This window comes from Lupinus angustifolius, chromosome LG17 (genome assembly GCF_001865875.1).
Source record: "Lupinus angustifolius cultivar Tanjil chromosome LG17, LupAngTanjil_v1.0, whole genome shotgun sequence".
NCBI lineage: Eukaryota > Viridiplantae > Streptophyta > Magnoliopsida > Fabales > Fabaceae > Lupinus > Lupinus angustifolius.
Window position 1 is genome coordinate 12,381,926 of NC_032025.1, and position 19,120 is coordinate 12,401,045.

At 29.0% G+C, this 19,120-nt stretch overlaps 1 protein-coding gene across 1 annotated transcript; it reads left to right on the plus strand.

Moving 5' to 3' along the window:
- On the plus strand, nt 808–4,802 carry LOC109332003 (receptor protein kinase TMK1-like). Its single transcript, XM_019566837.1, has 2 exons — nt 808–3,374; nt 4,106–4,802. Exons 1-2 carry the CDS (start codon nt 1,118–1,120, stop codon nt 4,630–4,632), a joined length of 2,784 nt encoding a protein of 927 aa, XP_019422382.1. The 5' UTR covers nt 808–1,117; the 3' UTR covers nt 4,633–4,802.

Below are 19,120 nucleotides of genomic sequence, written 5' to 3' on the forward strand. Positions count from 1 at the left end.
AATTTCATATATAATTTATCATTTTTATCTATAAATATATAGTTATATATAAATACAAAATTTATATAATTAATAATTATATTGAAATAACATTTTTTTTCATTTTTTTTTGCACCAAAGTAAAACAAAACATTATAGTGATGTTCTATTATTTAAAAGTTTTAAGTGAACTGTTCGGTTACTTCTCGGGTTATTGCGGTTCAATCAGGTTTAATATAGTTGGACTGAAATTTCTCTAGTTCAAAACGATTCAACCCCTCATTCGGTTAAGACTACAAACCATAGCCGTTTTCCACTCTGGTCATTAGTCAAACCAGTCGGACCATTTGGTCCAGTTATCACAACACTCATCAATATATATATTTTTTTAGACAGTCCAACCCCTCAATCGGTTAAGACTACAAACCAGAGTCATTTTTCAGTCATTGGTCAAATTAATCGGACCATCTCATCCGGTTATCACAACACTGATAAATACATATATTTTTCTCATAAAAAAAACATATTTTTATAGTTTACTATCTTTGGATTGTTGAAATCTGTTTATTTTTATATGGTGAATATATAATCTATTATTAATGTGTAGTGAGATTTACTAATAATTGATGTAGGAATAGTAAATATTGAGAATATAAAAAACTCTTATTTATTTGACATGTATTAAACTATTTTTGAGTAGTTTTATTATGATAATAAACGTGATATGAAATATTACTGGATACTATAAAAAGTTGTAACTCTTTCCCTAATATAAATATTCCTTACCCATTTAAGTATTTATACTATTTAATTCTTTTACCTTAGTCCATATATTTTCTTCTCTCTTTCTCTTCTACTCTCTCTATGACTCTCTGTTTCTCCTACCTCTATCTCCGCCGCGTGATATTCTAATTCCTTTCCCAAAAAAGCGATTTTCCACTTATTCTTTCCCAAAAAAATCTTCACTTTTATGAGAATCCTTATCATCAACTACAATGCAATATGAATGAGTGAACAATCCTCAAACATAAATCACTTCTGAATATATTCCTCTCTTCTCTGTTTTTTTATAATCTCTTTTTTTCTTCCACTCCACCACCTTACGCTACACTCTTCCGGTTTTTTTTAAAACCGGAAAATGCAGAAACCTGAACCGTGTTTTCTTCTTTCTATCATCGTTTTTCTTTGTGTTTTTGTTCTCTCTGTTCACTCTCAGAATGATGATTCTTCTGTTATGGCTATTTTGAAAAAAGCGCTTAATTCAAAAAGTGATCTTCAATGGAATGGTTCAGATATTTGTAAATGGAAATATATTCAGTGCAATTCAGGAAGAGTTACTGCAATTCATATTAGTTCATTGAATCTTCAAGGTTCTTTGCCTAAAGAACTTGTTCAGCTCTCACAATTGCAAACTTTTCAATGCAACAACAATGGCTTAACAGGTCCGGTTCCTTATATGCCAAAATCGCTGCAGAGGTTGGCTATCAACAACAACAATTTCAATTCCATGCCGAATGATTTCTTCATAGGTATGACTAATTTGGTAGACATAAGAATTGACTATAACCCTTTTAGTCAATGGAATGTCCCTGATAGTCTTCAAGATTGTGCTTCCCTTACGAGTTTTTCGGGTATGAATGCGAGTTTTGTTGGGAAAATTCCAGGCTTTTTCGGGAAAGATGGTCCTTTTCAAGGTTTGGTTTATTTAGCTTTGTGCTTTAATTACCTAGAGGGCGAGTTGCCGGGTAGTTTTTCGGGGATTTCTTTGGAGAGGCTTTTAGTTAATGGTCAGCAAAGTATGAATAAACTAAATGGGACTATTGCTGTGTTAAAGAATATGACATCATTGAAACAAATTTGGGTACATGGTAATTCTTTTATTGGTCAGATACCGGATTTGTCGAACCATGATCAATTGTCTGATGTGAGTTTGAGGGATAACCAGTTGACTGGTGTTATTCCACCCTCTCTCACTTCTCTAACATCTCTCACTGTTGTGAATTTAACCAATAATTATCTTCAAGGTTCACCTCCCATGTTCAAAGACGGGGTTAGAGTTGATAATGATATGGTGAATGGGAATAATAGGTTTTGTACTAAGGACATTGGCAAGCCATGTAGTCCTCTTGTCAATACTTTACTTTCTGCTGTTGAGCCTCTTGGTTATCCTAAAAAGCTTGCTGATTCGTGGAAGGGTAATGATCCTTGTCCCAGGGGTAATGATGAATGGCTCGGGATTGTTTGCTCCGCGTCTCCTGTTAATATTTCAGTAATCAATTTTCAGCACATGGGTTTCTCCGGCAATATTTCTCCTAAGTTTGCTAGCCTTACTTCTGTGACAAAGTTGCTTTTTGCTAACAATAGTCTAACTGGTATCATACCGAGTGAACTTACTAGTATGCCTCTACTGAAAGAGCTAGATGTTTCAAATAATAATTTATATGGTAAGGTTCCATCGTTCCGTCCAGAAGTGGTTGTTAAGATTGATGGAAATCCTAATATTGGAAAGGATCCTCCTCCTGCCTCGGATTCTGGAGATAATTCTAGAGGGGAAGTCAAGAAAAATACTGTTGGAATCATCGTTGGCATTGTGGCAGGGGTTGTTATTTTACTTGGTCTCGTGGCTGCTCTGTTTATTAAGTCTAGGAGAAAAAAACTTAAGCATGTTAGCAAAGTTCAAATTCCAAATGAAATAGAGGTGCATCCTCATCATTTTGAAGATGGAAATGCTAAGAAGGTAAGTGTTGCAGGTGGGGGAATTGGTTCATTTAGTCCATCAAGCAGTGCTCAAAATGGGGAAGCTGGTAATATGGTATTCTCAATTCAAGTTTTGAGAGAAGTTACAGACAATTTTAATGAAAGAAACATATTGGGAAGGGGTGGTTTTGGCACTGTATACAAGGGAGAATTGCATGATGGAACAAAGATAGCTGTGAAAAGGATGGAATCTGGAATCATGGGTGAGGGTGAAAAGGGTCTGAGTGAGTTCAAGTCGGAAATTGCAGTGCTTACTAAGGTTCGACACAGACATTTGGTCGCACTCCTAGGCCATTGCTTGGATGGCAATGAGAGGCTCCTTGTGTATGAATACATGCCTCAGGGACCTCTTAGCAAGCATTTGTTTGAATGCAAAGAAGATGAAGGGTCAAAACCACTAGAATGGAAGAGAAGGCTTATCATTGCCTTGGATGTTGCTAGAGGTGTTGAATATCTTCATGGTCTGGCCCAGCAAATATTCATCCACAGGGATCTGAAACCATCAAACATCTTGCTTGGGGATGATATGCGAGCTAAAGTATCAGACTTTGGACTGGTTCGACTTGTTCCTGAAGGACAAGCCTCGTTCGAGACTAGACTTGCTGGAACTTTTGGATATCTGGCACCAGAGTATGCAGGTATGCATTTAGGCATTTTTTGTGGAAACTTTAGTTATTTAATTTTTTTCAATTCTTTTTTGCATTGCCTATATTTATCTATTTTTTATTCTTCAATTTTTTTTTTTGCCATGTTCTTGATATATTTGAAATTTCCTTATGCCCAATGGCAGATGATGTAAGTAAGTGGGTCATGGGTAGGATGCACAGGGCAAGTAGAAAGGGAAGGAATAAGTTCTGCCTACTGTTGGCACTTAGTGGCATTATAGGTCCCAACTTTTTTGTCAGCTAAACACTACTGAGATAGTGAATACAGTTATGCTGGAATAAAGTGATTGCAACTCTCTAACTAGTATACTATGTTTCTCAAATTGTCTTGAAGTAACTATTAGAAAGCCAGAATATGTTTATAAAATTAGTATCTGATTTGTTATCCTCTATAGCTAATTTTCATGTGTTGTAATGTGGCCTTTACTTTAAGGATTGCAATTTAGTTAACTTTATTAGAAAGAAATTTGTTGGTGCTAGCATAGCTCGAAAAATGCGTGGACATGGTTGGTTTATATTGTTTTCCCATGCATTCTTTATAATTAAACTGTATATTGGTTGTTGCATATTATATAATAGAGTTTTTACATATTTTTTAAGAATAAGTCACATGATAAATTAACTCTTTCCTGTAGTTCTAGCATAAGGGGTCATTATTCTCCTTTCTTGTTCAATTCTCTAACTAACATGGAATCATTTGGCAGTCACTGGACGTGTTACAACAAAGGTTGATGTATATAGCTATGGTGTGATTCTTATGGAGATGATAACCGGAAGGAAAGCGATCGATAATAGCCAACCAGAAGAGAACGTCCACCTTGTTACATGGTTCCGTAGGATGCTACTGAACAGAGATTCATTCCGAAAGATCATTGACCCAGCAATCGATGTCGAAGAGGAAGCCTTAGACAGTTTTAGAACTGTTGCAGAGCTGGCCGGCCACTGCTGTGCTAGAGAGCCCTATCAGCGACCCGATATGAGTAATGTAGTGAATGTACTGGCACCTCTTGTTGAGATCTGGAAGCCTACAGACTCTAGTCCTGCTGACATATATGGGCTTGACTTGGATATGTCCTTGCCACAAGCACTCCATAATTGGCAGGCTTTAGAAGGAATGAGCACCATTAATACATCAACTTCGACAACACTTCGTACCGGTGACTATACACAGTCAAGCTTACCTCCTGCTGGTGGATTTGCAAATTCCTTTAATTCAATGGATGCAAGATGAAGAAGTCTGATGATCATTTACATCTATGCTGAAGTCTTATGTATTTACTTCTTCCTACAATTTGAAGCATTTTAAAGGTTTGTTTCAGTATCTAGAAAGGCATATATTATACCTTACATTCCTCATACCCCCAGAGTCTAATGGTTGATTGGTGTTTTTGCATTGTTTTATTATCAATTGCATAGTATTTATTTTAAGAGATTCTAGGGTACAAGAAGACAGAGGATACTGAAAAATTCTGTAGACTTTTCATACTTCTCAAGGATTTAGATATTTAGATATGATATGATTAATATTTTCTTAAACTTCTCCATTCTATTGAGCTTGAAAAAAGGATTTGGTTTTCCATGATCAAGAGGCTCTTTTATTGCAATATGCAAAACAATCAGAGCTTATTCTCATTACGCCGAGTCAGTTTTTTCTCATGAATAATTACTATAAACTTCCATATATTTATTCTTTCATTTTTTATATTAAATATATCATTATATTCCACTTATTCTCTTATTTCTATATTTTCTCTTTCTCAACCCAAGAAAATCACATAATAACACAAAATCAACAACGCTCTAATTAGAGACGACACAAAATGAGAATTTGTATAAATTTTATTTATATCATATCAATTACCACAAATTATCTTCTTAAATATTTACTCTTTATTGAGTTTATATATTGCATTTCTTATATTTAAATTATTTTTTCTTAAGTAATATAACATGAAAATAATACATTTTATATATAAAAAAAATAAGATTGTGGGTCGACCGATACGGAGTATCAATCGACATGTTAGTTACAATAAAGCTAAAAAATATTGACTCTTTTCCACTCTCCCTTTGATATTTACAGAAAAATAATTTTTTTGGGTCCATTGGGAAGTTGGTTTGGGCAAAAACTGTTATCATCAATATTGGAGTTGTTGGACCAGACTGTGACTGGGAGTCTCCAACCATCAGGGAGTTCCATTGTTATATGGGTATGGGAAGAGTGAATAGTCACAAGTAAGACACCACGTCTTGAACCAAAACCTTAAGGCATTAATTCCATGTGCATTTCCTTCTTATAAACTCTTTCACTCCTCCCAACATATCCAATGTGGGACTTCACACTTGAATAAATCCAACAGGAGTAGATAGCTAAAATAAAACATTTGCCTTTGCCAAACTCATGGATGCACTGATAAGTCATGCATCTAAACAACAACCTATAGAAAGATGAGTAATTTATACTCACACCCAATGAGTTATTTTTTAAAGAGTAAATTACATAGATACCTCTAAGTTTTTGTAAAATTACATAAATCATCCCTTATTTTTCTACACCTACATAAACTCTTAACTTATATATTTGTGCACGAGAAATAAGTGTAACATTTTAAATAAAAATGATGATGAGTGTAATTAAGTTAAACAAAATAGATATATCGTGGACAAATCCAAATAATATACGAATTAAAATCTCTTCATTATTTTTAGTTATTTACGATATAGTATAAAAGCGATTTAAACAATATATCTTTAGAATTGTTGATGCATTTTGTAACAAAAAATAATGAAGATATATTGAGTTGTATATTATTTGGACTCGTTTCCACGATATACTATATTTTGTTTAACTTAATTGCGTTTATCACATTTTTTGTTTAAAAGATTATACTTATTTTTCATGCATAGGTAGTTAGTGTAATGAAAGTATATAAATTAGGGGATTTATATAGGGGTAAAAAGGTAAAGGTGATTTATGTAATTTCATTAAAACTGAGGGAATGTAAATGTAATTTACTCTTTTTTAAATTACACAAATTGTTTATTTATTTTTTAAACCTACACAAATTCCCCTTAATTTATATATATATATTGGTTCCCTTACATTTGATATGAGTGTAATATTAAAAAAAATATGAGTGTAATTAAGTTAACTCTTATACTATTTGTATTTAAATTCATAGGATACCGTATTTTCTGATGTATTTTGTAGCAAACTAAAAATAATGAAGATATATTAAATTTTATACCGTTTGTATTTAAATTCATAGGATACCGTATTTTCTGATGTATTTTGTAGCAAACTAAAAATAATGAAGATATATTAAATTTTATACCGTTTGTATTTAAATTCATAGGATACCGTATTTTCTGATGTATTTTGTAGCAAACTAAAAATAATGAAGATATATTAAATTTTATACCGTTTGTATTTAAATTCATAGGATACCGTATTTTGTGGAAATCTTGTATTGGATTAAAAAAGTTCTAACTTTTCTTGTTTTGTAAAATAAATGATGGTACATAAGTACAGAAAAACTTGAAGTCAATCTCAATATATTTTATTTTATCACCAACACTTAAATTAGTTATTACTAACAATATAAGTCTATAACAAAAAAATTATTTAAACAAACAATAGTGCATAAAATATCATTTGTATCATTATTTTAATACTAGTTGGAGATGACTAAGATATGGTACACATCTCTAGATCAATAAAAAATTATATTTTATAAAAACAAACTAATAATATTGTAAATATAATGAAATTGTGTATTTTTATATTAAAATATCATTATTAAAAAAATTAAATGTTTGGGTTTATTTTATTATTCAAATATTTATTATTTGGTAGGATTATTACTTTTTGAAAATGTTTAAGAGAAAAAAGCATGGTACCCGTGCATTACCATGAGACGGTATTTTTTGGTAATATAACATGAAAATAATACATTTTATATATAAAAAAAATAAGATTGTGGGTCGACCGATACGGAGTATCAATCGACATGTTAGTTACAATAAAGCTAAAAAATATTGACTCTTTTCCACTCTCCCTTTGATATTTACAGAAAAATAATTTTTTTGGGTCCATTGGGAAGTTGGTTTGGGCAAAAACTGTTATCATCAATATTGGAGTTGTTGGACCAGACTGTGACTGGGAGTCTCCAACCATCAGGGAGTTCCATTGTTATATGGGTATGGGAAGAGTGAATAGTCACAAGTAAGACACCACGTCTTGAACCAAAACCTTAAGGCATTAATTCCATGTGCATTTCCTTCTTATAAACTCTTTCACTCCTCCCAACATATCCAATGTGGGACTTCACACTTGAATAAATCCAACAGGAGTAGATAGCTAAAATAAAACATTTGCCTTTGCCAAACTCATGGATGCACTGATAAGTCATGCATCTAAACAACAACCTATAGAAAGATGAGTAATTTATACTCACACCCAATGAGTTATTTTTTAAAGAGTAAATTACATAGATACCTCTAAGTTTTTGTAAAATTATATAAATCATCTCTTATTTTTCTACATAGATACCTCTAAGTTTTTGTAAAATTACATAAATCATCCCTTATTTTTCTACACCTACATAAACTCTTAACTTATATATTTGTGCACGAGAAATAAGTGTAACATTTTAAATAAAAATGATGATGAGTGTAATTAAGTTAAACAAAATAGATATATCGTGGACAAATCCAAATAATATACGAATTAAAATCTCTTCATTATTTTTAGTTATTTACGATATAGTATAAAAGCGATTTAAACAATATATCTTTAGAATTGTTGATGCATTTTGTAACAAAAAATAATGAAGATATATTGAGTTGTATATTATTTGGACTCGTTTCCACGATATACTATATTTTGTTTAACTTAATTGCGTTTATCACATTTTTTGTTTAAAAGATTATACTTATTTTTCATGCATAGGTAGTTAGTGTAATGAAAGTATATAAATTAGGGGATTTATATAGGGGTAAAAAGGTAAAGGTGATTTATGTAATTTCATTAAAACTGAGGGAATGTAAATGTAATTTACTCTTTTTTAAATTACACAAATTGTTTATTTATTTTTTAAACCTACACAAATTCCCCTTAATTTATATATATATATTGGTTCCCTTACATTTGATATGAGTGTAATATTAAAAAAAATATGAGTGTAATTAAGTTAACTCTTATACTATTTGTATTTAAATTCATAGGATACCGTATTTTCTGATGTATTTTGTAGCAAACTAAAAATAATGAAGATATATTAAATTTTATACCGTTTGTATTTAAATTCATAGGATACCGTATTTTGTGGAAATCTTGTATTGGATTAAAAAAGTTCTAACTTTTCTTGTTTTGTAAAATAAATGATGGTACATAAGTACAGAAAAACTTGAAGTCAATCTCAATATATTTTATTTTATCACCAACACTTAAATTAGTTATTACTAACAATATAAGTCTATAACAAAAAAATTATTTAAACAAACAATAGTGCATAAAATATCATTTGTATCATTATTTTAATACTAGTTGGAGATGACTAAGATATGGTACACATCTCTAGATCAATAAAAAATTATATTTTATAAAAACAAACTAATAATATTGTAAATATAATGAAATTGTGTATTTTTATATTAAAATATCATTATTAAAAAAATTAAATGTTTGGGTTTATTTTATTATTCAAATATTTATTATTTGGTAGGATTATTACTTTTTGAAAATGTTTAAGAGAAAAAAGCATGGTACCCGTGCATTACCATGAGACGGTATTTTTTGTCGAATGATTAAGAACAAACATATTACATGTGCCTTCAAATGGTTAATGACACATATGTTAGTCTTGCATTCACATGGTTAAAAACCCGCATGTTACACATGCATTCGTATTGTTAAAAATACACATGTGACCCGTGCATTCACATGATTAAAATACATATGTTACTCATGTATTTGCATTTTGAAACACATAAAGAAAACTAATAATGATTTTGAATTGATTTTTTAAAGAAAATAGGAATCCGAAAAATGATATTATATAATTTTTTTTTTTAAAATAAATATTTTAGAAGTGGTAGAAAATGAAATCATTTTTTCATTTTCGAATTTACTTTTTTTTAATGAAAATAAGGAAATCAGATTGTGATACTATATGAGTTTTTTTATTAAAAAATATTTAAGTTAAAAAAACTTCAATTTTGAATTTGATTTTTTCAATTATAACATGGAAAACTTAAAATTCAAAGAATCTAAACTGTTATATTAAAATTCAATAGGAAAAATTTCACAAAACTTTGATGAGGTGAAAAATACATTAATTCTTAGAGTAATACATGTTTTTTGTTTTGAAATTATTAAGAAATGCAATAATAGGTTTAATATTACTATATTATTATAACAAGGAAAAGAAATATATAGTGTAGTCATCATAGATAATTGTTCAATGGCATATTTTTTGTTTTGAAATTATTAGGAAATACAATAATGAATTTAATATTATTATATTATTATAATAATGAAATAAAATATATAGTGTAGGAATGTAAAGGTTGAACCATTTTGGAGGGAAAAAATAATGAAGTTGATATGGAGAACTTTTTTATTATATAATTAATAAATATTTATCATTAGATAGGATTAATACTTTTTGAAAATGTTTAAGAGAATAATAAAGTGAGAGAAAACTTGTTACTCGGTGAAATGAGAGTTGAATTTTAATTTCTCCATTAAGTTGTAAAAAATAATCACTATCATACTTAACAATATAGTATGTGTCAAAACTTATTTGGTCACATTTCTTTTAATAGTTAATGAGTGACATACTCAAGTAAAAACATAATAAGATTGAGTACATTTGTGAATTTAGTAAAAAATGAATTTTTTTTAATGTATATACATGTATTAGTGGGATGGGTGGTGTGCATACATTTGTGAAGGGGTTAGCCTTTACTTCTATTATTAACTCCAATGAAGAAGTTTGGAACATTAACCAATCGCCGAGTTAACTTCATGTAATTACTTCCTCAATGCTAACTTATAAATTTGTCACATAGCTTTTTGATTCAATTAATAAACTATTAGAGTAATTCGCCGACTTAACTTCATTCAATTACTTACTCAATGCTAACTTATAAATTTTTCACGTAGCTTTTTGACGCTATTGGAGTATTTCGGTAAACAAAAATTGAATGAATCCTGGAACTTTTAAAAAATGTTCTTTTATGTTTGAAAGCTACTTTTTAGAAAACTAATTGAATAAACGCTTATAGAATGAAAATAGCTTTCAATAATTTGGTACCAATTTTAACCTTCAAAATTAAAAAAAAAAATACATTAGTTCCAACCAACTAAAAGATATAAGCCACCTTCCAGTTTTGTTGACCGAAATACTCTATTGACTTATTTACTTATTCGAAAAGCAACGACTGACATAGAAAAGTACAAACTCACATTCACTAATAATTTGATAGAACTTTTATATTTATATGTTTTTCTTATGTAATGTTTCAATTTATTTCCTATAGTTATTTTTGTTGTTGAAAACTTTGTTATAAACATTCATATATAAATCTTCAAACTTATATACTAAAAATTACTAAATTATTAAAAATACAATACAACAACTATTTTCCCTAAATCGTAAAAAAAAATTAAAAATAAAAACCAATTTGACTGACTTCCTAGCGTTGTTTTAGAAAAATGTTGGAATGTCTTTCTTGGTCATAATTAGGGGTGTTCAAATCAAGAGCGGTCCAAAACAAAAACTGTAAACCGATCCAAAGTAGATCGAAACCGCAAAAACCGAATCTATTTGGATTGTATTGAATTTATTTTTCAAGGACCGATCGGTCCGGTCCGGTCTTCGGTTTCACGTCTGGGATGTCTTTCTTGGTCATAATTAGGGGTGTTCAAATCAAGACCGGTCCAAAACAAAAACTGCAAACTGATCCAAAGTAGACCGAAACCGCAAAAACCGAATCTATTTGGATTGTATTGAATTTATTTTTCAAGGACCGATCAGTCCGGTCCAGTCTTCGGTTTAACGTATGGGATCCAGACCGATCCAGACCGGACCGATATTGTTAAATGTATCTCCTAATTTTTGCTAAAGTATTTGAGATAGGCAGTGGCACTGTAGAATCCCTAATTCATCATTCCTAAATCCCTAATTCCTCCATTGTGATGAGGAAAAGTAAGATGTCAGTGAAAATAATTTTTGTTCATTTCTCCAGAATCACTAGATAGATGTTGAATGTTCACTTCAGAATCCTTAATTTTTTTGTTTACTTTTTGTTGTTGTGTTGCTGGTTTTTTTTTATTGATTGGATCATGGAATTATTAAAAATGATTGGATCATTAGACTATATTGATGTTTCTAATTTTACTACTAAAAAAATCAAACTTTTCTTCATTATTCTGGTTGCTGCCTTGTTGGTGTTGTAGGCTGAAATAGAAGGGATTTATATGTCAATATCTAAAAACAAGACCGATCCAAACCGGACCGAAACCGCATATAATATTTGGACCGGATTGGATCGGACATCTTAATATAAATGGATCGGACCGGACTGCATACTAATTATGCGTTTGGATCGGATGATTTTTTGCTTAAAAACCGATTCAAATGGACCACAAACACCCATAATCATAATTAATAGTAAAGTACGTTCATACTCCCTTATTTTGTAATGAAATCACTCATCTTTTATATATATTTACAAATCCCTTATTTATGTACATATATTATACTTAGTATCACTATAGGAGATAAGTGTAATATGTTAAAATAAAAAACGTAGTAACTGAAATTAAGTTAAACAAAATATAGTATATTGTAGAGAAAATTTTAAATAGTATATGAGTAAATATTTTTTCATTATTTTTTGATTCGTTGCAATACAGTGTAAAAGTGAACCAAAAATGATAAAAAAATATTGACTCTTATACTATTTGGATTTGTCTCCACGATATACCATATTTTTTTTTTATAACTTACTTCAATTTATGACCCATTTTTTGGGTCTAAAAAGCAGTGTTGTTAGAACCGGACCAGACCGGACGGTCTGACCGCTTACCGGACTTGAAAACGGCTGTGGTTTGCCGTCTTAACCGAATGAGAGTTGGACCGCTTTGAACCGGAAAAAATCTGGTCCGAGTATGTTAAACCCGGTTAAACCGGATTAACCCGCGAAGTAAACCGGATGACTCCTTTAAAAATAAAAAAAAATGGGACAATGTTCTAATATTTTATTTTACTACGGTCCAAAAAAGATAAAGAGGTATTATTTCAATATAATTATACATAATTATTAATTATATAAAGTTTTACATTTATATATAACTATATATTTATAAATAAAAATTATTAATTATGTACGAAATCACCCGGTCAAACCGAACGTTTTAACCGTTTAAATCGGTTAAACCCAATACAGGACCTCTGCCGATTTGACGTCCGGCTCGGGTTTCACAACACTGCTAAAAAGTCACATTTATTTCTCTTATGGTATTAGTTGATGAAATATATATATATATAAATATATATATATATATATATATATGAGTTATTTGTGTAGCTATAAAAAAACTAATTGCATAATTTCACGAAAACTCTTAAACTAATACAAATTCATGTATTCTTTACACCAAAAAAAATCATGTATTCTACCATCTTCATTTATTGGCATTCTAACTGTCATACTAATAAGTCAAAGGGTAAAATTAATGACATTAACAAATACACTGAATAATTTGCGTTAAAAGCACAATCACAGATAATAAAAGATACGTTTCTTAGTTATCATGCTAGGGGAAGAGGATATCAGATGATTTAGTTAGAATAAGGAAAAAAGATACGGTCAAAACCTAAAAATACACAGTCAGATTTAAAATAGGATAAACATATGTATTTAGAAACACAATTAATTTTATTAAAATTGGAAAAAATAATATATTTTTCCTATTTTATTATTTAAAATTTGTCTTTATCTATCATTATTTAATCTCCTCATGTGAATATTATTAAATTTATTCATTTACTGCTTTTGAAATTATAAGTTAAGAGATATTTTGAAACAAAATTTTATTTTATAAGTGGACAGTCATTTTGGAGGTATCTTTTTTTGCGAAATACAAAATAACATTGGACATAAAAATATACTATCTTATCCCAACACAAATAATATTCTAAAATTTTAATATTTTGATTTATTTTAGTTCAAGGACATTCCATGGTGGATGTTGACCAAATGTTTGGAGGAGTAATTAAATTTCTTGATCAAAATTCTTCAAGTAACAATAAAATGTAAATAAATGTAAAGTGGATATTTTTATTCCTTTTAAAGAGTTGCACCCATTAATGATTAAATCATAGGCATATTCCTATAAGTATATTCCTTGAGAAATCCCATTAAAAATTAAGTGCATAGAGATCTGAAGCTAGTATTAATATATATCTAATAGTAATTTTTATATTATAAATAAATATTTTTAAAATATTCAGATTTTTATATATTTGCACATATGCATAATCCAAACAATCAGTGTCTCTGAAGTGAAGTATGTAAGTGAGAAGTGTAATATTTATATACTGTCAGTATAATTTTTTTATATATATTCAGTATATCATCAACTATTCTTTTTTATTAATGATGAGTCATTGATAATATATAAAATTGATATAATGTAAGTTATGAGAAGTTGGATATATTAAGTAGAGACTTTATGTGGGGTTCTTCCTAGGAATTTAGGAAATGTCAAGTTGTATCTTAGATTAAATGTTATGCGCCCAAAATACAAAAATGGCTCTAATTTTGTGACCTTTATTGTTTCAACAAATCACTAGTTATGAAGTTAGATGCAAAATCCAAATGCCCCTTGGGTTTGGATGATGAGAGATAATTCTAAATGTGGGAAGGCTCAGTCTAATATATGAAATTGTGTGATAGTTCACTTCTGTGTTATTACACATATGAGATAGCCCCTTTCAATTATTTTATTTTGTATAACGTTTTACGAGGACCACTTTTGCCTTTTTTCCTTGTTTAATTATTTTACTTTTTCCTTGTTTAATTATTTTACTTTTTCCTTTTCAATTTAAAAGCCATGTTGAGTCCATACAACTTTTAAAATCTATTTTTAAAATGACTCAAAACTTATGTTGGGCCAACATAATTTTTGAGTAATCTATTTATTTTTTTAATTTGTTAATTCAGAATTGCCATGGCCCAACATGACTTCTTAGTAGCACATTTTTTAAAATTTGAAAGTCAAGTTTATTTTCTGCCAACACCACTTATATAAGTGGTCCAATTTTATTATTTATAAAAATTTAAAATCTTCAGTTGAAAACCGATTACACGACTTATTAGAGTTGCTATCATGTTTTTGAAAAATGTAGAAAAATATTTGTAATGTCAAAATATTAGAAAAGTTGACCTTTGAACTAGAATTCTATATTCCGGAGTTGATTATAAATCAAGAAATGTATTAGCATCTCATTCACTTATTATTAAACAATATCCTCGATAGTTGCATGAAATTTAGTATACCCATAAGCTTGTTAAATTAAATAACTAATTATTGAAACATAAATACTTTTTAAAGTTAGAGTTATTTTAATTACACATATAAATGAATAACATTTAATATTTTTTTAATCTAAGTTAAGAAAGAATTTTCAACTTTGACTAATATTGCCTTAGCCATATTGAGGCGAGAGAAGATGTATTATAAAATAGAGTAAATTACATTGACACCTCATTTGAGTTTTAGCGAAATTACATAAACCACCCCTCATTTTTTACATCTACACAAACCCCACTAATTTTTATACTTTCATTACACGGACCACCTCTGCATGAGAAATAAGTGTAATCTTTTAAATAAAAATGTGATAAATGTAATTAAGTTAAACAAAACATGATATATTGTGGAGACAAATTCAAATAATATATGAGTCGATACCTCTTTGTTATTTTTGGTTCTTTACGATATAGTATGAGAGCAATTTAAACAACATCTCTTTAGAATTGTTGATGCATTTTATAATAAAAAATAATAGAGACATTGATTTGTATATTATTTGGCTCATAGTATACGATGTTTTGTTTAACTTAATTGCATTTATCACATTTTTTATTTAAAATATTACACTTATTTCTCATGCAGGGTGGTCAGTGTAATGAAAGTATAAAACTATGGGAGGTATATGTAGGTGTAAAAAAGTGAAGGATAATTTATGTAAATTCACTAAAACTCAAGGGTGTTAGTGTAATTAACTCTATAAAATAATGTACTACTTTTTTTATTCAAAATAGGATAAGAAGTCAGTGCCTGAGTCTAATATCACTTCTTTTAACTCTAAAACTCCAAAAGTTTGGTTCATTTTAATTAAAAATATACATAAATAAAAGGTAATATTTTATATCTAAGGTGAGAAAAAATATCCAACTTTGGCCTACACTATATTACTCATATCTGAGAAAGAAATTATGCATTTTAAAATCATGTCCTTTTTTTTTGTTGCTCAAATAGAATATGAAGATAAAACTCAAGCTAAGTATTGTTTTTTAACCCTAGAATTCCAAAAAGTTACTCATGTTATTAAAGTAAATTTTTATGAAAGACAATTAATTAAAAGAATTTTTTAATGACAATTAATAATTGAAGTCACTAAATCACATGCTTAAGAATCTATTATTTAATGATAGCACACATAACCATTCATATACTAGGATGACAATGGATGTAGATGCGTCGTGTAGTTAGGGATGACAAAAAAACCTGTATCCGTGGGTACCCGCGGGTAAAACCCGTACGGGCACAGGTCACAAACGGGTACCCGCGGATATTATAAACGGGTTTTTAAAAATACCCGTAGTACATACGGGCGGGTACGGGTATTATAGTACCCGTACCTGCGGGTACCCATTATTTATATGATTAACATATTATATTTAATTAAAATAAAAAATACATTATTCTAACATTTATTACATTATGTATATTTTTTTCTTTTACTTTGTTTACATATTTTATTGAGTTTGGTGGTGAAACACCCTACAAATATTATTACATGTGTAGAAACACACGTGTTTTACAAAGAAAAAAATATATTTTTTGTGAAACAAATGAGAACAAAAAATCACACAAATGGAAACCACCAATAAATTTAGCATTTTAGCAAAATATTTAATCAAAAGGTAGAAAAATAATTAAGTTTCATCTTATTTGAAACACAATAGAAGTAAAAATTTAAAAAATTATTTATAATAGAGGAAACTCGCGGGTACCCGTTCTACCCGCGGGTACCCAGAAATACCCGTAAATACCCACTCACGGGTACCCGTACTGGTACGGACGGGTATGGGTATCACTCTTCTATTTTAAAACGGGTAGCGGGTAGCTACTACCCGTGCCCGTTGCCATCCCTACGTGTAGTGCATTATTCGGACCTACTCTACTACTTTATTTTTGGATCCAGACCCACTCTAGATCCATGCTAATACCCATTACATCTGCTATCTGCGGGTCAATGGGTATGCAGCGAATCTGCTAGTACCCACAAATTAAAAAATATTAAAAACAATTGTGAAAAATTTACGTAATTGTGTATTTATTTCAACAATCTTATATGTTATTAACAAGAAATTTTTTATAAAATATAATTTAAAGTTTTAAATCTAATTTAAATTGTCTATTAAATATAACTTATTTTACTCAAACAAACATAAAAGTAAAGTCATTACTTCAACATTATGATGTAAAATTGATTACTAAAATTGTTTAATCAACATAATATTAGATTATGCATATGAATTAACATAATAAGATCATATCACACTCCTTAACAATATAACATTATTGTTTAACAATATTACAACCACATTGATGAATTAATATGATATTACAATGATGAATTAACAATATAGAATTACATTAATGAGTAATATGATATTCCAATTATATTGCTATATATATTTATATGAAGGAATAACGGGTTCGGGTACACATAGGTTTAGGTACCTCATTATCCGGACTCAGACCCAATTAATAGCAAGTCTCAAAATCTCTGATCTGAATTACTCGCGAATCGAAAATACAAATTCAGACTCGACTTGTTGCGGGTCTCTACGAGTCCGAATATCCACTGTTATCCCTAATATATACAATTAATTACTAAAACGCTTTTTTGTACTCACTAGTATGAAATTAATAATAATTAAAAAATTCAAATTTAATATTATGATGAATGGAATGAATTTAATAATTGAAATGATTTTTATATTGACAATGACAATAATTAAATTAAGAGTAAATTACACTAAAACCCATTGAGTTTTAATGAAATTACATAAATTACTCCCCACATTTCTACAACTACACAAAAACTCCTAATTTATATATTTCTTTTATTACATTGATCACTTATGCACGAGAAATAAGTGTAATTTTTTCAAGAAAATATGCAATAAATAAAATTAAGTTAAACAAAACATGATATATTATTGAAACAAATCCAAATAATATACAAGTCAATATATCTTCATTATTTTTTGTCACAAAATGCATCAACAATTCTAAAAAGATATTGTTTAAATCACTCTTATGTTATATAATAACGAACCACAAATAATAAAAAAAATATTGACTCATATATTATTTGGATTTGTCTCAATAATATATGATATTTTGTTTAACTTAACTACACTCATCATCATTTTTATTTAAAAGATTACACTTATTTTTTATGCACATGTAGTCAGTGTAATATATATATAAAATTATGGGGTTTTTGTAGGTGTTAAAATGAAAAAGACAATTTATATAATTTTGCTAAAACTTAAGAGATATTAATGTAATTTACTCATAAATGACAATTACAAATGCCATTGGAATACATCTATTTTGAAAATAACCCTTTTCTATTATTAGGGTGTAATCAGAGTAATAAATTTTAGAGGACCGTGAATCAAAATCCCCGGAAGAGTCAAGAAGTGGCAGGTCTAGTGCTGGTGGATATATTGACACGTAGCAACAAAAAAAAATCAACATTCCAAAATTTTATTTTTTAAATCAAATAATGTAAGAAATTAAAAATTCTTCTTTACTCACATAATCCAGTATTTGAGTGAAATCTAATTCATATTGTCTGGTGATGATGTTACACCCGCCATCTATTTTTTTACTCAAAGGGAAGACAATGCACAATTCGAGAAATTTACTATTCCTTCAAAACTTTTAAGTGATTAATTATCCAAGTTCATTTTTATAAATAATGTGACAAATAATATTTTTATAACGATTAAATGGTACACAATAATAAAAGTGAAAAAATGTATACACTATATTTGAGTTTTATATTTTTGATTGCATTATTCACCATTTATATTTAATCATCGTTAACTCTATAACAAAAGTAATATTAATAAATGATAGATAATATACTAATTGTATATAAATCTTTACATTCATAATGTATAGATATTACACTCATAATAAAAAAGAAGAAAGAATAAAAGGTAAAAATGTAAAAAAAAAACTGAAAACGTTACAACGGATAACATAAAAAATAGAGTAAATTACACTGACGCCCCTGAGTTTTAGTGAAATTACACAAACCACCCCTCACTTTTCTACACTTACACAAACCTCCCATATTTTTTAACTTTCATTACATTGACCACCACTGCATAAG

Excerpts from the sequence above, each read along its gene's own strand:
- LOC109332003 (XM_019566837.1), top strand. The coding sequence starts at position 1,118 with ATGCAGAAACCTGAACCGTGTTTTCTTCTTTCTATCATCGTTTTTCTT. Across the intron at positions 3,375-4,105 it reads TCTGGCACCAGAGTATGCAG|TCACTGGACGTGTTACAACA; the intron begins GTATGCATTTAG and ends ATCATTTGGCAG.